Raw genomic sequence first — 20,942 nt, forward strand, 5'->3', positions numbered from 1 at the left:
TGAACATGAGTGGTAAGTAGTTCAAAGCATATATATATATATATATATGTATGTATATATGTGTGTGTGTAAGAAATCTTGTTTCCTTGAGTTTTTTAGACGTTTAAGGCTTTATTGAACCAACACAATGGATAAGTTACTTTAATTTTGATATAAATAAATATGACATTATACATATGTATATATATATATGTACATATGTAACATGATAATTATTAAAGGCAAGTGATGTTATTATACACATCATCAGACTAATCTTGAATTTGGGATAGAGTGCTATTACAGGGGATCTGGTTAATTTATATGAGGAATAGCTTAGAATGAAGTGTTACAAAGGAGAGCTGATTGTTTTCAATTAATCTACAGACTAGAAATACAATGGATAATCTTGCTATTTTCGATATGTTTGCGCTGCAGAGAACAAATTGATGTTAAGAATATCCTGCAGAATGCAAGTCAATTGATTCAACAAACCGAGACCTTCGCCTCCTCTTGCTTTCAGGCGTACACCTCAAGCCACCCAGCTTTCCGGGCTTCCTGGGAAATTTGCTAGGTTGTTGTGACGACAACAAATTTGATCTGCATCCCGGAGAAAGTTTTGCATTTGGAGATGTTGGCTTCCTTGTAGATTTCTCTCTGTCCCCTTTGGTTCTGATTGGAGATTTAACTCTCTTTCTTGACAATCGAATTTGTCTCGTCTCTTTTGTCTTGCCAGAGTTAAGTAGCCGAATATGGAAAGGATTCGTTGCTGCATAGCAGACAGAACCATTTACAGCTCCACCCTTATCCAAATCCACATCCCCATTATTCACCTGAAAATTCAAATATCAAAATCAAATTTGTTTATGTCACACAGATAACTTCAGCCGTTCTTTTCAAATGGCTTCAACCAACTGCCCTCGAATATTATTTGGAGACACAGAACTTGTAAAAGAGGTCAAGAAAGAAATAAGTATAAATCTAGTTAGACAACAAAAGCTAACTGATCTTTCAACTAACCATTCTGGTTTGGGCTAATGCTACGAACCAAAATTCAAACATAAGCAAGGGAATTACCAACTGAAGAAGTGCTGAAAAACTTCGAGCCACATCATGTTTCTGTTGGCCCTTCACGACATCAGCAAAAGAAGTGATGTTTCCGCTGTCTCCTTCCAGAGAGAGTTTGTCAAGAATCCTTGTGCAATATTCATGAATATCAAATGGAGAGCGTGAATCCTATTAGAAAAAAGGAAAATAACTATCTAACTTATACTGGAAAAAGAAGAAACTCAAAAAGCAATTAAAAATTAAAGGCAAACAAAACATGACTAATTACTTGCTCTTTCAGGTCCTGCTCAATTTTCTGTTTCCAAGATGAAACCAGGACAGCCAGCTCAGTCTGCTTCTCAGTTTCAGCTATGCTAGCAAGGAGAGCATCCTACACACAAAAAAAGACAATTAAGCATGCAACTTCACAATCACCAATAAAAGAGACTAACAGAATTTTTGGATTTGCACACATTAATAAAAGCCAAAGGGATTCCTCTTTCCTTTGTGACTCCTGTTCCCGGAACTTAATGCTCCAGGAAAATGTATTTCAAGATGCTGAGGTTGTCAAGTGAGTGAAAAATGGGAAAATAAGTGAGCAACCACACATAATCGTCAGAATATTGATAACACCTCCGTATTTGCTTCTAAATAATGCAAATGAATATTCTAGCCAGAAAATAGCTAAGGCGGCTGCATTGTATGCCAGACCACTCTGTGGAAGTATGTGTTCTCTACATAGGACTTATTTCAGAAATAAAACATTTTTTATCAAACTGCTAACCTGATGTTGGATAATGTGCAAGTCCTTATTTATTCGAACCAGTGTTACATTTCATGTTACATAGTAAACAAGGTGCAGATCCACAATATGATCAGAACCCTCATATCATAATAAAAGTGCAATATAATTAAGTAGCTCAACTTTTGATGCCTGAAATGCTTGCAGATGTATATTCATGCACAAAAATACTTGTAGCATCCTTTTGTATAAAGTTTATTTATTCATCTAATTATTCACTTGTGGAAAGAGTTCTAAAATTTTGTGAACAAAATAAATTTGATATATGATTTGGTCATATAATAAGGGCTATAATGCTTTCTATACAATATAATTTCAGGGACTTGACTCATTAGGATTTTGCTAGGTTAGACTAGCAGAAAAGTGAAGGGAAATAGAGGAAGAATTAGGGAGAGAAGAGAAAAGAGAATGCAGGGGGAAGCAGAGAGAAGAGAAGGGAAGGATTTAGAAATTCTTCTGGATAGTTCTCACCGCATTCTGGTGAATGCAGACTACCTTTTAAGGTACTAAATAGAGGACAGTCACACATTTTACAGCTGTCACCAGCTGGTACATCAGAATATTCTCCAGGTGCTGCTAATAGACTTAACAGTAACAAGAACCCTGATAGACTCCTAAGAATTAGTCAGGTCCTGACATCACCCTTTCCGAACAGCTTGTCCCCAAGGTTCAGGTGAGGGAATTTCCCCTTCAGAAATTTCCAATCTTTCCAGGTCGTCTCCTCTAGTCCCATACTGAGCCATTTGACAAGAACTTGCTCTATGGGTCTTCCTGCTCTATGGGTCTTCCTCGTCAATTAACAGTCTTCTTCTGCAGAATAATTTTTGGCTCCCCCCTGATCTGCCCCTCAGAATCTGTAATACGTAGTTTCCTGTCTTTTGGGTTGAGATCTCCAATATACCTTTTGAGTAGTGACATATAAGACATATGATGAATACTTTTTCCTGGGGACATTTTGAAGCTGATATGCAATGGACCGTATCTTTGCTTCAACTTGGAATGGACCACAGAATTTTGGAGCCAAATTGAGGTATTTCCTAATAGCCACGCTGGACTGGTGGTAAGACTGCAATTTTAGCAGAACTAAGTTAGCCCCCAAGAATGTTCTTTCAGTCCTCTTAATGTCCGCAAATAACTTCATCCGATTCTGGGACTCCACTAATTGTTCCCTCAGCATTTTGTCCATTTCCTTCCTGGTCTCAACTCATTCCTCCAATTGTGCTACTCATGTCTCCTCAACTATCTGCTCAGTGATGAGGGGAGGTGGGCAGCCATACAAGGCAATCAAGGAAGACATTTTTAGGTTGCTCTGGTAGGTTCTGTTGGACTACCATTCTGCTAACCTCAGCCACCTAGCCCATTCTCTCGGTTTTCTGAAGGCCATGCATATGAGATAGTTCTCAATGCATTGTTGTGGACATGATCTAAGAAGTCTTTAGCCACCTTTTGTGCTGTAAACGGGTTTGATAGCGTGATAAAATGACTGAATTTTGTGAATCTGTTCACTACCACTGGGATTGTGTCTTTTTGTTTGGATTTTGGTAGCTATTCTAGAAAATCTATGATAACATGTGCCCATGCTTGCGTAGGGATTGGGAATGGCTTCAATACCCCTGGATAAGGAACATTTTCTCTCTTGCACTGTTGGCACACATTGCACGTCCGAACTCAGACTGCCACTTGTTTCATTCTGGGCCAGAAAAACCCTTGCTTGAGTTGATCATAAGTTCCCTTCATCCCTAAATGACCACTTATTGGAGAGTCACGGTGAAGGTGTAGCAACTGTTCCCTGAGTTCAGTTCCTTCTCCTATATACAGTTTGTCCTTATACCTCAAAAGCCCTTGTATGGGAGTAAGGAGGTCTCATTTTGGGAGTTATGGTCAGCTCGGTGATGAGACTTTGGGCGGTAATATCTCTTTGGTAAGACTGGTGGATTTCCTGCATCCATGAAAGGCACATTCAAAGAAATGATCACATGATTAGTTCTCCACTTGGTTAGTACGAAGTGTCCGACTTACCTCCAAGGAACAAGGCAGCTAACTCCACCGTCAGCTCATCTGGGGTTACTGGCAGCATGACAGCCATTCCCTGGGGTTTTCGTCCCTTTGAAAATAGGTAAGTCAACATGGGTATGTTATTCTCCCATGTTTCTGAAGGCCATCTATGTTTGGCTACCACCCATGTTATCCTGACTTCAGGGGTGGGCAGAAAACCTCTAGTTGGCAAAGGGGCTTGCGATATTTGTTCGTCTTGACGGCTGTGTTAATTGGTGATGGAGACGGGTGTTGAAAGGGTTGATGTGGTGCAAGAAAATTCTTGATGGTTTCTACCATCATAGGCTGCATAAAAGGCATTGTTCTCTGTCATTCTGGCTTCCATGGACTCATATATTTCAACCATAAAGTCCTAGAAATGATAGTCAATTCCACAGACAGTGTCCTCATGCTGAGACACCCTCTAGGTACCAGTTGTTACAAATTTTCTTTTACCCTTCGCCAGTTTGGAAGCTATTGCAGTAGGTGCTTCGGAGCCGTTATGCTTTGACCAGGCTATCATGGGCCACTCATTAGGGTTTTGCTAGGTTAGACTAGCAGAAAAGTGAAGGGAAATAGAGGAAGAATTAGGAAAAGGGAGAGAAAAGAGAATACCGGGGGAAACAGAAAGAAGAGCAGAGAAGGATTTAGAAATTGTTCTCAATAATTTTCATCGCATTATGGTGGGTGCAGACCACCTTTTGAGGTATCAATCACTGGTACGACAGAGGATAGTCATACATTTTAGACTTGTCACCAGCAGGTAATCAGAATATTCTCCACGTGTTGCCAATATGCTAACTGAAGGGAGATAACAGAAAGAAATAATGAAAAAACAAAAAACAAAATTAACGGTAACAAGAACCCTAAAATTACTTCACTCCTAAGAATTATTTAGGTCCTGATGTAGAACTCATTTTCTAGATAAAAGACAAATTGATGGAATTGCCAATTGAATAGCTATTACGTCTTTCTCCAAAGGAGAAGACATCAAATATGTTGAGCGAAGTCCCACTTCTTGTTATCTCTTAATTGAATTCATTTTGTGTAAAATTTTTAATCAATTATTATGTATTTTTTAAATTTATTGAATTCCTTCTAATCTAAAAAGAACATTAAGTTTTATTTTGTTCAACATTCTAAAAGAAAAAGAATACAAAATAGTAATTAAAAGTCATAAAAAACTTTGATAAGATAAAGATTGTTAGTGTAGAAAGTCTGCGAGAGTCAACTACTAAGTTTCTTGAACAAAAATTAAGAAGTTACTTGTATTCCTAAACCAGAAAAAAAAAAAATCCTGCTCACCAGATGTGAACGACAAAGCTCTTCAAGGCTTGCTTGAGAATTTGGACCTCCATCTTGAAATGCTCCATTAGCATCAAAGTGAGCGGTACTGTCATTGTTCTGTAGAGCTCAATAGACGAACAATATATCATTTAATACAATTTCAATTGCAGATAGACAGCATAATCAAACCACTGCTAACCTTTTCAAAATGAAGTACATCTTCATTCATGTACATATTCTCCGGCATATCACCATCTGGTTGCACAAAATCAGGCATGTCATCATCATATCCATTATCCTCATTTTCAACATCAGGATTACCAAAGCCATCAAAAGTTTGACATTCACCATCTACGAGTGACTGTCTAAGCTGCAATAGAATATCAAACCTCTTGGTCTCATGTATGACAATACATAAACAAGTTCATACAGATACATGTTTCAGAAACTGTACCTTTTCGTACAATGGAGGATCCTCAGATTTTCTTTCTCTATGAAGTGCATCACGATGCATTTCCCATATTCCATTAAGTTCAGGACTGACAGTGCCACGCATTCTAGCAAGTGGAAAGAGTGTAGTTATAGAGATCCTGTTCATAGAATTTGTTCCACTCCTTCTGGAAGCTTTAACTGCTCATGAAGGTCAAAGCAAAGTGCATTAGGTGCAGAATGAAATCTTACTGTTAAATAAAGCGAGTGAAATAAACAATCTATGAACCTTCTCTAAAAGGCTTCACTCTCAAATTCCCAGGTTCATGGGGATTCAAAGGCTTCCATGGATCATCATTATCATCAGAACCAGAATCATTCATATTCATAGGTTCTGAGCTTCCGTCGTCCATATCAAATACTTGCTCGTTGTCTTCAAGGTTATCGAATTTATGAGGATTAGGCCCCTTACTAGAACTATTAACATTAAAACCACAGTTATGGGTAGAAGATAGATTGGAATTAGCATCTTGATTCTTTCGAGAAGCTGACTTATTTGCAGTTCCTGCAGATCGTCTTGTAGGAGACTGAAAACTCTTGCGAATTGAGCTCTCCCTGTAAGCATCAGTTTTCCCCGTAGCAGTTTCATCATTACCCAAAAACTCATTAACTGCTACAGCATCACATGGATCCAATAGGATAAAATCCCGGTAGAGATCACTAGTAGCTAACTGCAACAACATAAAAATTTACTAAATAAAGGAAATTACACGTAGTCAATGTATTAATACTTTAAAAAAGTGAAGCAACTGCAATACCAGATAGGACTCTAATTCCCCACCATCTCCAGTAGGATCTAAGCAATCTCCTTCAAGAACAACTAGATTTGCTGGGGGCTTCACAAAGTTATTAAAATAAGCATCTTTGCTACTTGAACTATCTAAGCGATTCTTTGCATCCACTGCAATATAAGAAAAACTATAGCTAAGCTAGCACCATAACTTCACCAGGTAAAGTAGTAACAAGTAAAGTCATAAGCTACCTTGCACATCATCTACACTCCAGAATAGATCATTTTCTTCATCTGAAACTGCATCAGGACAGCTTTCTTTAGGCTGAGCTAATGTGCCATCTAACTGATCTTCCGTCCTGGACATAAACAAAAATTTGGAAAATGGCTAAAAGTTAGTTGTTTACTTTATACTTATGAAATTTAGGAGAAGTGATCATAATGGGTCTGAGTTACAGAACTCCAGTAATAATAGAAAGATAGCATCTTGTGAATGCATGTACCCCGACTGTCAAAGGAAACCCGTGTAATATGCCAATGTCCAGGATATGCTTATGTTCACTCGGTTGATTGATTCTATGATTATGCGAACAAGCAAATTGGTTTACTTCTCTCCTCTAAACTTTTGAAACCTCACAAAATTTCATGCCTGATTATGCGAGGAAGATGCTGGTATAAACTCATACTTAAAAAGGGAAAGAAAAATGTTAATAAGACTTCCAAACTGCAGTATGCTAAAAATCATATAGGAAGACAAGGATGACTGAATGGATACCCTAGCTCAAGCACCCAACCCCAGTTAAAAGCTATTTACTTTCTGCACATCAATAGGACGAGCTCTGTACGGAAAGATTAAATATTAGCTTTTGAGTTTGCTTTTACATAAATACCCCGTGAATATGAACTTGATATATTCTCCCGAAGAAGACCTCTCTGTACTTAACTAACTGAATGATTGAAAAGCAGTATATAAGATGCGATACATGAACCAAATCATTTATATCCCAGATAAGAAGAGTACTGTCTTATCCGTCAAATGGTCTATCGAGCTATTACAGATTTAAGATTATCTACTTTCGGCACATCTATAGGACGAGTTCTCTGAAGGGCATCCCAGGATATTCCTTTTCAGGAAAGATTAAATATCCTTTTTGAGTTTGCTTACTTAAGTACCCCGCGAATATAAACAAGATATATTCTCCCAACGAAGAAGCCTACGTACTTACCTAACTGAATGATTGAAAAGCAGTACATAAGATGCGATGCATGAACCAAATCATTTACATCCCAGATAAGAAAAGTACTGTCTTAGCCGTCAAATGGTCTATCGAGCTATTACAGATTTAAGATTATCATTCTACATCAGAAATAAGTACCGCCTTAACTTTTTAATTTTATTTTTTAAAAAAGATCGATTCAAACTAAAACAGTCAACCAAAGAAATGTTAATTTGGGAAAAGAAGAAAAAAGGGAGAAAAAGAAAGCTAACCTCTGCTGAGAAAGGAACTCCAAAGTATGCAAAACCAAGTTATAGAGATACTCGACCTTCCGGCTATACACTTGAACGGAACCCTGAAGCAGCAAAGCAGCTACATTTCGCACAAAAGGGAAATCCCAAATTCACTAATACAAACAAATCCCTAAAAGGACCATAAAAAAGTAAAATCCAGTTCTGTCAAAGTGTAAATGAAAACAATAAAAGAACGAACCTTCGGCAAAATTAACTCGAATTTGACACTCTTCCCCGTTTGCAATTATTTCACCGGAAAATATTTTCAAGAGGTAGTCTTCGAGTTTATTGGCTAAATCAACTTCCCAATTAGCCTCTAAATCACGACTTGCCTGCACGGTATGGAATTTTCCACCGCCTTCATTGCCGGTTTCCTCCCTATGATGGCTCATTATGGCAGCATAGAAACCCAGAAAATATCCTTCATCAACCAGTTAAGACCATTCGCCTCAAGCATTAATCTTTAACCCTAAAATCCGACTTTTGCAAATTAAGAACGTGAATCCTCAAAATACGCACTATTTTAACCCAAAAAAATGTAGTAAAATAATTCACGTAGACCGGATTGAGAGAGATGGAGGCTGAAATCGTTGAAGAAGCAAAAAGACTTCCGGCTTGCCCAGAAATCGCACTCAGCGGATGGCGTCGAAGAAAGAGAAGTTTCGAAGAGAGAGAAGGACGTCACCGAGGAACAAAGGTAGCCGAGAGAGAGAGAGAGAGAGAGAGAGCGAGAGTGGTTGCCGAGAGCGAAGGTTTCTGTGTTTGAAGGACGAAGATTCGATTTGCTATGGCTACGGAGAAAAGAGAAGCTTCTTCACACGTGTGGGAATTTACACAACAATCTTTTCCCGCTCGATGGCTCCTTCCTCAGAAATCAAAAACAGCAAACCGGTTTGGGCTTTAATGGGCCTACCGGCCCAATTTTTATATAAAGTAAATTTGTGGGATTTCTGAGCTTTAGATTTAATTATAATGACATTTATTAATTTTTAAATATAATATTTGAGTCTTTATTATTGAAAATGAATATTACCCCTCTTTATAATTAATTAATCCAAAATTTTAAAATCACTGTTAAACCCAAAATTAATATTTTAGGAGGATAAATTGAAAAAAAAAAAAACCAAAATCTTATAGAATATTTATTTAGATCTTCGAATTCTATTTTACGACTGACCCAGCATTCAATGCAAGTTGAAACATATAGTTGTACGGCTAGTTAAATGTTGTTAATAAAAATAGTAATTTATTATTCTTAACAATAGGTTTTAAAGACTTTTTAATTTATCATGTTATTGTTTTAGATTTACATAAAACTATATTGATTTTAATAAAAAATACTTTAAATGCACGTAGTTCTAAGTTAATGTCAGATAAAAAGAATTTTAGTTATAGTTTTTCTTGTGATGGTCTGGGACGAGATGATATTTGTAATATTTTAACTTGTGATGTATTTTATTTGGTTATTTTTTGAATGTTAAATATTATTGGATGAGTTACTTTTTTTATTGGTGTTGGAAACACATCACATTACGACAAGGTAACGTTTTGCAGTTTAATGAATTTTTTACTTATTTGTTCGATAATTTTTTTTTAATTTTTTTACGTAAATAAATTATAATATTTATATAGAATACACCAATGAAATCATAATTTTAAAGAGAAATTACTATCTTAATAGAAAAATTATTATGTTCAAAAGATAATAAATAGTACCCATTATTTTATTTTATTTTTTTGGAAAAAAAGAAAGGACTAACATATAAACATATATATGTATATATATAGATATAATTGAAGAAATAATAATAATAAAGATGGATAAAAAAAAAAAGAGATTGAGAGTCGGAAGAGAGAAGAAAAAATGGTTCTCTAATTCATTGATTGCAAAATGTATAGTTACAAATTGATGTAAATTTATTAGAAAGGCGATGCCCAGTTAAGTTAAACCAAGCAATAATAATAATAATAATAATAATAATAATAATAGTTTTACAAATAATATTTTTCTTCAATTCTATTAAGAAACTACTATTTTAAGAAGAAGGAGATTAGATCCAAAAAAAAATCTCTTCTCACTCTCTCAATTTCTTATACCACATACTTTTTGACCCATCAATGCATGCATGCATGCATATTCATCTTAATTCCCATGTACATGCATACACCAATGATGCTTGTATCATCATCATCATCATATCATGCCAGGCGTATAAGGTACTCCACTTTCACGAACCCATGCATCCCCTCTGAAAAAGGCGGCGGGAGCGTAACCCTTAGCTTGGCGAGCACTAATCTTCTTGATTCCCCTCCATGTAACCCTAGAAGTCTCAACAGCACCAGGGCCTTTGTTGTTAAACTCAGAGTAGTAAAGAGTATCGAGAGCGAAGCTTCCCATCCATGGCAGCCACCCTTCTGGGTCAATCATGTCGTCGATATGGGTTCCCATGATGATGGTTCTTGAGAAGTTCTTCCATGGCCGGCCGAGGTAAGCTCTGTTCTTGGCTTTCACCGGGATGTAAGCGGCCTCGCCGGTGATGAAACAGTTGTGGAGAACAATGCCGGTGGGTTCTCTTGGGTCGATTCTTCCTTGGGCGGTTATGATGCATTGCTGGTTGTCCAATGGTTTTCTGACAATCAGTTTGCAGTTCTGGAAGACGACGGTGGCGTCACCGAAGATGAAATCTATGGTGCCGCTGATGCTGCAATCTCTGTAGAATTGACGGTAGGTGTGAGCGTAGAGGGTATCTTGGTACCCATCCATGTGACAGTTGTAGAAGATGGCGTAGTCGGCCGAAACCCTTATCGCCACTGCCTGGTGTCCGATGGCTCCCGCCGTGTTCTCGAATCCAATGTTCTTTGCCATGAAATGTTCACCGCTAATAACTGTACAAAAAGATGATATATAAGCACCAGTTATAGAATAAAAAACCAAATTCCAAATCCAAAAGGGAGGAAATACTTACTGACGGTGGCGGTTCGGTAGGTGTTGGTGCCCTGAGCAAAGTTGAGGCGGCCGGAGATTCTGGTTTTGGTAGGGCCGTCGCCAATGAACATAACGTTAGGCATGCGTCTGGTGACATTGACTTGCTCAACGTAAACTCCGGCCTTGATGTAAATCACAAAAGTCTTGTTGTTCTTGGGAGGAACAGCAGCCAAAGCTTCTGTAATAGTCTTGTACTTGCCACTTCCATCCTTGGCAACAATGGCGTCTGGTTGGATTCCACCTGGGTTTGCAGCAAGGAGTCTTCTTTTCCCCCCGCTGACCCACGACGGAATTCCGTCGTCAGCCATAAGTCTCCGGCCAGTATTTGTGACTTCTGAGAAATCCAGTGACTTAACCAAGGAGTTGATTTCAGTAACCATGGCAAGCCCACTGCTTGTCAATTCCTTTGCAGTTTTCAAGAAAGCTTTCATTTTTTCCCCAGCGTCGTCTGTTGTATTTTCAAACCCATCAATGCAGGTTTGTTGATAAGTAATTGCGCCACTTAACCAGACTCTGAGATCTTCAATGTATTCGTCAGCTTTAGCCCATTCAAAAGCACCAAGCTTGTTGAAAGATCTTTGAAGATCTTCAACGGCGTTGTTTGTGAGCTCACTGCAACTGTCAAGGGCTTCTTTAGTAAGTGGGTCTTTAGCTGCATCATGCAAAGCTTTCACTCCCTTTTCCATTCCATCTTTAAGAGACTGAATGGTTAAATTGAAAGCGATCTGGATGAGCTCCCGAGGATCAGTGGTGTTTGGCTTGGCGGAATTCAAAGCGTTTGTACAAGTTTCTTTATAATCACTGGGTGCGCAGATGGCTGTTACAGATTTGGAACTCGCCGTGATCTGAGCGCCGTCGCCTTCGTGGTTGCCGCCGGTGGAGCGAGTAACGACGACGGCGACACCGATCACCATAGCCACCAGTAACAGGGAAGAGATGCCCATGATGGCCATCTTCTTCTGCTTGCCTGAGCTGTTATCGCGAGACATTTTTTTGGGTTTTGCGGGATTTTAAATTTTTTTTGTTGGGTTCTTCCCAAAACCAGAGAAGAACAACAAGAAGAAGATGAAATTAAGGAACGAGAAAAAGCAAAACAGAGCGGTGGGGGCTTCTTTATTCCTGTACTTGATGCCCCTCGGGCTCTGTGTTGATGAAGAAGGGATGTAAAGGGGGGTATTTATACAAAGAAAATGAAGGAAAATGTGAGGAGTTCTGTTTAGAAATCTGAGGAAAAGAGAATCTTCCGCCATTGTTGAAGGCTTACCAGGTTTCTAGCTTCTTATTTTCCATCTGCAAGTTTTCTATATATAGGCGACTTTCCATTGGGCCGCACGCTCTTGTAACTACTATCCACAAATATGGGACATGTATATATATATATATATAGCGGTACATAATATTAAAAAGGAAAAAAGTAAATGTATATACTCAATTTGCTATATTTTACCATAGATGTCCAAATCAGTGCAATGTCCAAGCATGAAACTTGTTTAACACGTTACTTTATTATAATTTGTTTTTCACTCTTTTGATGCTTTTAAATTTAAAATTATTTTTAAAATGTAATAATTACTTAATTTTAAATTTAATTTTTATAATTTTTTTTTGTTAATATATACTTTAAAAGAAATACAATAATTTCATAATATCAGTCAACTTATTTTTTTTATGTAATAATTTATTTATTTTAATAATCTAATAGAAATATATTCATTGCAGAATTAGAATAATTCAAAACAAGATTCACAGCATTACTCCCAGAAAAAAAAAAAAAAAAGAGGAAAAAAAATAGTATATAAATTGTTAATTTTTTAACTAATAATCTCATTATTTGAATTATATAAATTAATTGATAAATAAACTAATTAAGTTTAACATGTTCTTAATTAAGTTTAATTTGTCAAAATATTTTATTAATGTACATTTATAGGCATTTTTTTTTTGTATGTATTACATAATGTTATACTCTTCATTATTATTATCTTTAAAATAAAAGGTAAAAAACATAGAGTTATACTCTTCATTAATTTTGATGTACAATGAAAATATTATTAGTAGATAATAGAAATTGGAACTGCCCAAATATTTGAATACCTCCAACTATTTTCAAAGTATGTGTGTGTGTGTGTGTTTTTTTATTTATTTATTAAGATTATTCACTTAATTTTTAATAAAATATATTTTTTAATTTTTATAAAATAAATTCACTATTAATAGTAGTATATGTTGTATATCTAAAGTTTATCATTTATAAAAAATGAAATATATATATATATATATATATGAAGGAAGAAAGATAGATTGACTGCATAAATAGATATGGTAATATACAAAATGAAATAAAAACTATGGTATAAAAATAATAAACTCCAATATTTTTCTTATTAAAGCTTTATTTCCAAGTATTGTAGTCCTCAAGGACACATCTTACAGGAGATTTATTACAGGGTGGGTCCTCTCTCCTTTCAAGTTTGGTTCTATTGAGTAGGGAGATGAATTTTGAATTATGCATTCACTTTTATCTCCCAAGCATCCCCGGTTACAATCTATTCTTGAATCTTCATAGCTTGGCTCTTTGCAATTCTAGTTTGGCAATGGTGCCCAAGTGAACTTCATCAGGTCCATCTGCAATCCTCAATGTTCTTGCTGTAGCCCAGAGATGGGCTAGAACAGTGTCAGATGATAAGCCAGCTCCACCATGCACTTGCATTGCCATGTCCAGCACCTTCAGTGCCATGTTTGGAGCTGCCACCTGCCACGCAATGCCAAACGATTGTAATATCCCCGTACGAACAGATACATAGATGTATACGGGTGGGTCAACCTATTGCTTTTTATACCAAACCAAAAGAATAAATAGTTTCAGGCGTCTGACTTTTTTATTTCTGGATCAATGGAGGTTTTAGGAGACTTCATTGATGTTTTGGTAGGTATGTAAATATGATGTATACGGGTAGGCACCTCCTTAGTGCCGATTATTAATACAATTCTCTCCTTTTTTATTTCAAAAGAAAGAACACATCTATATATAAGAGATACACCATGTTTAGAAGTAATGGCACAAGCTACCAGAATTCTGCATCTCAAATGAACAAAAATAGTGATCACCTTGGCCATCGCAATGGTTCCCCGGGCCTTTTTGTTCCCAAGCCGATCAAGTTGGTCAGCTGCTTCCAGAACCAGCAATCTGGTTCTTTCCAGCTCTATTCGACACTGCACAAATTTTAATTATATGAGACCAGTTCGTCATCACACACTACTGAACTCAGAGGTGGGGAAGATGATCAGGATTCAGAAGGTAAGACTGCAAAGATAACTTATTTCCAACTGAAGAAAATTTACCCCCTGCCTCATCACTCCTGGGGAAAATGGTGTTCCCATTTGTTTAGGTTCTATCATCAGTTTCCAGTTTTTATTGTGTGCAAGATATTATAAAATTATTTCAGCACAAATGAAAAAGATACTATCAAATTAAAATTACCTGGGCCATATCTGAAAGAAATGAACCATGCTGAGCAATGAACTTTCCAAATGTTTTTCTGTTAAGAGCCCTTCGAACCATTAGCTCCATGCCACGCTCTGCAGCACCTATCAGTCTCATGCAGTGGTGCAATCTTCCTGGTCCAAGTCTTCCCTGCAAAGACGTAAATAATATCAAAGGGGAAACTGTAGCTATTAGTCTCACCTGCAATGGCAATGCCTTTCATCCATGTTCTTGTAAAAGAAATCTCAGTGTGGTAAAAATGACAAGGTCAATACTACTGCAAGGATCATAAATGGAGTCCCACTTCTACCTTGGAAATCAGAAAGAAGAAAAGATTCATGACTCTACATGGACAGAAATGCAAACAGAAACATAAGTTTTCAGGTTAATTAGGAATTGAGAAGACATGGTACAAGAATACCTGAGCAATCTCAAATCCACGACCTTCTCCCAATAGAATATTTTTTGCTGGCACGTGTACATTCTCAAACAAAATTTCTGCATGTCCATGAGGTGCATCATCAAGGCCAAAAACTGTGAGAGGTCTCTTGATGATTATTCCTGGTGTCTGGATATCCACTAAGATCATGGACTGCTGCTTATGCTTAGGAGCAGTGAAGTCAGTTTTTCCCTACATTGTTCAAATTACCTCTTCAGAAAACATGAGCAACTGACAAAATTTCCTGTGAGTCCATATTTGAGCAACTAACCATGACTATAAGAAGCCTGCATCTCGGATCCATAGCTCCACTCGTCCACCACTTGGTCCCATTAATAATATATGAATCCCCATGTCTATAAGAGGAATGCATGTATGCTCAGATAAAGAAATTCCAGTCCAATTGCATGCCTTTCCTTTTTAGGTATGAGTCCAAGGTGCAAATAACAAAAAATTTCATCATTTTTTATTAAAATATGCTGTTAATGTGGACTCCATTATTTTAGTAAGTTTCCAAAAGAACATGACTTTACCGAAGGAGCATACCAAAAGAAGCTGATAAATCTACCTTTTAATAGAACACTCAATGTTGGTAGCATCAGAGGATGCAACTTGTGGTTCTGTCATTGCAAATCCTGACCTGATTTTACCCTCAAGCAATGGAATCAGCCATTCACATAGTTGTTCTTTATTTCCATACCGCAGAAGCACCTAAAGGTACCAAAAGAAAAAGGAAATATTAATAACCCATGGGTACGTGATCCAATAGCGAGTAATAGATGTATTAATATGCATATCAAAGGTAGCCCAAGAAGTGTATCTTCCACCACCATAGTAAGAGAACCAAAATAAGTGTTATTTCATTTGGTGGATACATGTTATATGACAGGATACATAAAGTATGACTAAATAGAACTGAACAAAAACAGTGTTTGGGTGTATGAATTGGATCTTACAACACGATAAATAAATTAATTTATAAAATTAATTGATTATGTAAACTTTAACAAAATTTATAAAATAAATTTATGTTTAATTCATTAATAAATAAATTATTCATTCTAGCACATATTTCAGCTGAGACTGCTAACAAAGATATCTTCTCTGCTGAATTTACTTCTAGTGCTTATTTAAAAAAAAAAAAAAGAATTTACTTCTAATACATTGTAGAATATTAGTCAATAACCCTTAAATGGTGGAACTGATGAACAAAGTTACAAATTTTTTTCATGATATTTAAGGTAGTTCCCTTCCTTCCTTAAGCTTTAGTGATAAAGAGCTAGCTCAGAACAAACAAATATGTATCCTAAATTTCAATCAATCTCCAGGAATGATAAGCTCTTCACATAAGCTCATCGGAGGGAATAAAATGGTAATATTACCTTTTCAACAAGAGAGAGCATTAACAATCAATAAGCAGTCATGGCAACTAGTCATTTTAGTTCCCAATGAATTCACTAGTAATATTTACCTCCATATTTCCCGTGTCAGGTGCACCACAATTAAACACCTGTGGAGCCCAAATAGAACGACCCATGATCTCGCAAAGGTATGCATATTCAAGGTTTGAGAGACCCACACCAAGTAAACAATCAGATGAATTGCCAGAGCCAATACTTTTATAATCATTACTGAGTAGTTCTCTTGCTCTAGTGGCGCTATCAAACTGCATAAAACCAAATTCACAAGAATATCATGTTTCTGAGAAAAGCAACCAATTAAGAATAGGAAGCTAGAGAAACACAGAAAATAAAAAAAGGCAGGAAATTTCATGAAGAAGAAGATAAACTATATACAGGTATCCACAAATTCCATAAACCCTCTTTCTTCGCCACTTCCTTCAACCTCTCTTCCTCGGGGTGAACTGTCCAACGTGAGGTAGAATGTGCTAGTTTGTAGAACTCAGTTTCCATGGGATAAATATGATCTTCCATAAACTTAATCAATCTGTTTCTCAACTCCAGAACTTTCTCATTGGGAACAAACCTCCCTCTCCCATCAGAAAGGCCTTGAACTTCACTCTCATTTCTGACATGTTTCGCATCTTGACCAACTGCATCCAAGCAATAAAAAGAAATGCAGCTCAGATAAATGTTAGGTAGGAACAAGTTGTCACCAGACTGAGGGCAAGAAATGTGCACACAGAGCATAGTTCACAAACATTTAACAAAAAGGAATATGGTTTAGAAAAGATTTTTGCACACTTTTTGAAAACGATGGCCTTCTTATGTTTTGTTCAATATCACTTTTTAGATGGAGGAGTTCAATATAAGAGGGAAAAGAACTTTTCATGAGATGACAATAACTTATATTTTGTTCTATATCTCTATGACATCTACTCTCTTTTACAGGTATTCGAATTTATGCACAGCCTTGAGAACCAAACACAAAATCCCAAAAAAAAGTAATCTATTTGGCATGACTGGATAGAAGACATTTTAATTCCAAAGCTTTACCATTGTAAACATATGCCATTGTCCCTGTCTGTTAATTTTCTAATTCTACTCTCAACACATTCAGTGCAATCCTCAAATCACTATCTTCCAAGAACAAAAAGCAAATAACTGAATGTCCTGTACATATTAAATTTCACGACCAAAAAGTTGAGGAATCTACCAGATAAAGGGCGCTCAGGAAGCACAGTTTTTCGTGCAATAAAAGCCAGTGCAGCATCTATAAGGGCATTAGCTTGAGCTCCAGCATTTTGAGCGCGTTTACCTCCTGAAGCATTACCCTGTCATCACATTGAACAAAGTATCATACGAAACGCGATGCATTAGTATTCAACCTCTTAACCTTTTAAGAAAACGATAACAATCATCTGTGCTCATTCAGGGAATACCATAAGCCATCGATTGTATACTCCTATGTAGATTGATGCACCCCGGAACAAAGAAAAGGCAACATAGAATTTCCACTCTGCGACTGGCCATGGTTTTCCCTAGGTTGCAACATTCACATAGTACATAAGTTCCTCAATTAGTTTAAGAACTAAATAGTTTAATCATGAAATAAATACCAAAAGAAGGCCATAATTGGCAAACAGATGGTTCTCAGTTACGGATTAACAAGGCCCATATTAATGTTTATTGGGATGTTCTATAATCAACAAAGGCAATACTCATGGCCAATGATTTAAACAATGAGGCTTAATCATGAAATAAATACCAAAAGAAGGCCATAATTGGCAAACAGATGGTTCTCAGTTACGGATTAACAAGGCCCATATTAATGTTTATTGGGATGTTCTATAATCAACAAAGGCAATACTCATGGCCAATGATTTAAACAATGCATCCTTCTGTATCAGGCTCACGAAGCAGCCCATTTTTGCTAGCCTTGAGACTACAATTTTCTTGAGTCAGCATCATTACTGATTACATCAGCACTTTCTGTTTATTAAAGATGATTAAGTCAGCACTAAGTAAGATCATAATTACTTCAAAATCATAGTCAAATCATAGCCACAGTTAGTTGCATTAGCAGCATGCATACTGCAGACTTCTCTCAACTGCCACACAATTCTTTTCTTTCTGTTAAAAGAGAGAATAATACTAAATGAACTTTTCTATTTCAAAAAAAAAAAAAGATACATGAACTTAATGATTGAATAGCTCTGCACAAAACATCGTTTGATCAAACCTATTCGAGCAGAACTTACAGATGCATAGCAATATTCTGTCAGATACGCTGCCTGTGAAGGAATCCCTTCAGGAATTCCAGTCACTTCAAATCCGTCACCCAGATGATTGTTCTCAAGCTGAACATTCACAATATAAGGCTGACAATAAAAAGATATAGTAATCAGCATAGGAATATAACCAAATAACCCTTGGTCTTCTACATGATTATGTCTCTAGGAACCAGATGAAGGGGAATGCAGAAGCATATTGATCATGAAGATCAAGAGGGAACAGGACATAATAATGTGTGCACTGGGAGCTAAAAACAAAAGAGACTGAATAGCCTTTCCATGCCAAAACTGAAGTTCAAATATTAGCTTAATACCATACAGTTGTATGCAACATCACACATTTGGTTTCCAAGGGTAGACAATTCCCAGTCAAGAATGCCAATTACTCGGTCCTGTAACATTATGAGCATCTTGTCAGATGGGAAGCTAAGATTCTTATGCTTGTCAAAGCTTATTCTGAATATTGAGATTGGGAGCATTAAAAAATCAATCAGAGTGTGCTGAACAAAACCCCTATTTGAAATTTCTTTCCAACAATAATATAAATATTGAAGTATGTATTTTAAAGATTTGATTATCCTTTGAAATAATAGATATATCAACCATCTCACTGTACAATGAGACATGCACTAAGAATGAACTAGATAGTTCTGAAGCACCACACCTCACTGGGATGAAATACAAGATTATCAATGCGAAAGTCTCCATGAACTAGACCTGCTGTTACTCCAGATGAATCTTCTGGAGGGATGTGTTGCTGTAACCAATCAACCAGTTCAAACATCTTCGGATTTCTCTCGGGCTTACCCTCACTGGTCGAAGCCAAGTATTGCTTGAACCACCTTTCTATCTGAAATAGTCACAAAATTGTTACGGTGATTTGTACACGTTATTTTTACTTCTTAATCTTTATATTTATGTTCATGAGCCCCTTACGTAGGAAAAAGAAATAATCTTTTGTAAGAAGCTTTAAATCAGAGTACAATAAGTTATGCCTCTAGAATGCTATGAGATTCTATCCATAGTTTGACCATCCCACATATGCATCCTTTACTCAATCTATAAGCTTTGTTCCCCAAACAAACAAATTAAATGGTCATGAGGTGAAAAATAAGAAAACTTATGAACCTGTCTTTTGCAATAGTTGTCCCGTCGTCCATATTTTCCCAGACCAATGGCATCAATATCAGCAGAGTGCAGAGAAGCTAATGCCATCGCAGTTGCTCGATATATCAATTTTCTCCTCTTAGGTGCTACCCCCTGAATTAAAGCCATGAAAAAGGCCGGTTTCAAGCATTCAAGGTGATGATAATTGAAATCAGAAGCACTCAAACAGAGTGACATCTTACTGGTAACTTAGGGTCCAGAAATATGCGTCCTTCCAAGAACTCCATGATGTAAAATGCAGTTCCTATCACACTAGGATCTGTACATAAACAGAAAACTCTAGGAACTGGAACTTGGGTATGTTCACCCAATGCTCGAAGAACCTGCCGCGTCAATGTGTTAGAAAATATATATATAATATATACCTTGTCTTTTCTTTTTTTCTCAGTTCTTCACAATTTACAATCAATCTCTTGTTCTTATTTTGTTGATAATTAGTTATGATAAATCACATATACCCAAACTCTCACCAAATGAAAACATAAGTGATATTTTCTCAGCAAGGAAAAATAAGCAGCAAATACAATTTAAATTCTAAAAAATTAGTAGAACAGAAAAGAAACCCTCGAAATTTACAGGTAAAGAAATTATTACCTGAAATTCCCTCTCCACAGCATGAGCAGACTCCAGCAATTTCCCCGGAGGCTTCTTCCTCAAAACATATCGTTTCACAGATTCTCCCGAGCTAACCTCCATCAGAAACGTCGGGTTCGATTGCCCATGTCCAAACTAAATATCTCACACACAAATGAGAAAAAAAAATTAAAAAACAAGGAAATAATATTTAAAAAAAAAATCCAAATAGATAGTTACAGATAAATATCTTTGTACACAGAGGGTAATATTAGTACCTGAGAAACGGAGAAGTTCGATGAGAAGACAGGGAACCCGGGAATATTAGCAGCTGCATAACGACGCAAGGCGTCGAGGTCTAAGCTGTGAGCTGCCTGAACTTGGGTCACCAGATCAGCCGTACGGCTCCCCATTTTCTCGATTTAGCTTCTCTTTGTTTCTCACTTATTTTGAATTTAACAAATTTTCCGAGCTCCAGAATCAAGTGCTGAATTCATCAGACATGGAGGAGAAGATATAGATACTAAGGATAATTACCTGACACAGATTATCATATATTCTGATGTAATTATTGCTTTTACCTAACGGATATAACTATTTTTTCTGTCTTTCTCTTTCAGTAAAAAATATATCTCTATTTAATAAATAAAATCATTTATATATTTATTTTTTAAAAACATTTATTATGCCGCATTTTTAATGAATAAAAGTATTTTCTGGG

At 36.6% G+C, this 20,942-nt stretch overlaps 3 protein-coding genes across 6 annotated transcripts; all 3 read right to left on the reverse strand.

Moving 5' to 3' along the window:
- Positions 1 to 197: 197 nt before the first annotated feature.
- On the reverse strand, positions 198 to 8,713 carry HEB2 (condensin-2 complex subunit H2-like protein). Of its 2 annotated transcripts, none has more exons than XM_022042721.2 (11): positions 8,078 to 8,711; positions 7,858 to 7,957; positions 6,621 to 6,727; positions 6,397 to 6,539; positions 5,868 to 6,309; positions 5,604 to 5,779; positions 5,349 to 5,519; positions 5,168 to 5,266; positions 1,316 to 1,417; positions 1,057 to 1,215; positions 198 to 812 (listed from the first exon to the last, which is right to left on the reverse strand). In XM_022042721.2, the coding sequence occupies exons 1-11, from the start codon at positions 8,268 to 8,270 to the stop codon at positions 432 to 434; spliced, it is 2,073 nt and encodes a 690-aa protein (XP_021898413.2). In that variant the 5' UTR covers positions 8,271 to 8,711; the 3' UTR covers positions 198 to 431. The 2 variants fall into 2 exon arrangements, 1 of the variants encoding a protein (XP_021898413.2); XR_015818026.1 differs by having other exon boundaries at positions 702 to 812; positions 1,057 to 1,174; positions 8,078 to 8,713.
- Positions 8,714 to 9,868: 1,155 nt separating this feature from the next.
- LOC110815072 (putative pectinesterase/pectinesterase inhibitor 58) lies at positions 9,869 to 12,149 on the reverse strand. The gene is made up of 2 exons (XM_022042728.2): positions 10,845 to 12,149; positions 9,869 to 10,764 (listed from the first exon to the last, which is right to left on the reverse strand). Exons 1-2 carry the CDS (start codon positions 11,851 to 11,853, stop codon positions 10,073 to 10,075), a joined length of 1,701 nt encoding a protein of 566 aa, XP_021898420.2. The 5' UTR covers positions 11,854 to 12,149; the 3' UTR covers positions 9,869 to 10,072.
- Positions 12,150 to 13,218: 1,069 nt separating this feature from the next.
- Positions 13,219 to 20,787, reverse strand: IBR3 (acyl-CoA dehydrogenase-like protein). Of its 3 annotated transcripts, XM_022042687.2 has the most exons (17): positions 20,500 to 20,782; positions 20,243 to 20,377; positions 19,831 to 19,971; positions 19,610 to 19,741; positions 19,146 to 19,331; positions 18,796 to 18,873; positions 18,449 to 18,568; positions 17,630 to 17,728; positions 17,404 to 17,521; positions 16,584 to 16,840; positions 16,259 to 16,453; positions 15,356 to 15,498; positions 15,059 to 15,143; positions 14,770 to 14,979; positions 14,346 to 14,498; positions 13,973 to 14,077; positions 13,219 to 13,616 (listed from the first exon to the last, which is right to left on the reverse strand). In XM_022042687.2, exons 1-17 carry the CDS (start codon positions 20,632 to 20,634, stop codon positions 13,425 to 13,427), a joined length of 2,484 nt encoding a protein of 827 aa, XP_021898379.2. In that variant the 5' UTR covers positions 20,635 to 20,782; the 3' UTR covers positions 13,219 to 13,424. The 3 variants fall into 3 exon arrangements, with proteins under 3 accessions (XP_021898379.2, XP_021898380.2, XP_021898381.2); XM_022042688.2 differs by lacking the exons at positions 13,219 to 13,616; positions 13,973 to 14,077; positions 14,346 to 14,498 and adding an exon at positions 14,506 to 14,654 and having other exon boundaries at positions 20,500 to 20,787; XM_022042689.2 differs by lacking the exons at positions 13,219 to 13,616; positions 13,973 to 14,077; positions 14,346 to 14,498 and adding an exon at positions 14,509 to 14,658 and having other exon boundaries at positions 20,500 to 20,786.
- Positions 20,788 to 20,942: the final 155 nt, after the last annotated feature.

This window comes from Carica papaya, chromosome 3 (assembly GCF_054855325.1).
Source record: "Carica papaya isolate Zhongbai chromosome 3, ASM5485532v1, whole genome shotgun sequence".
In the NCBI taxonomy this organism is placed as follows: Eukaryota; Viridiplantae; Streptophyta; class Magnoliopsida; order Brassicales; family Caricaceae; genus Carica; species Carica papaya.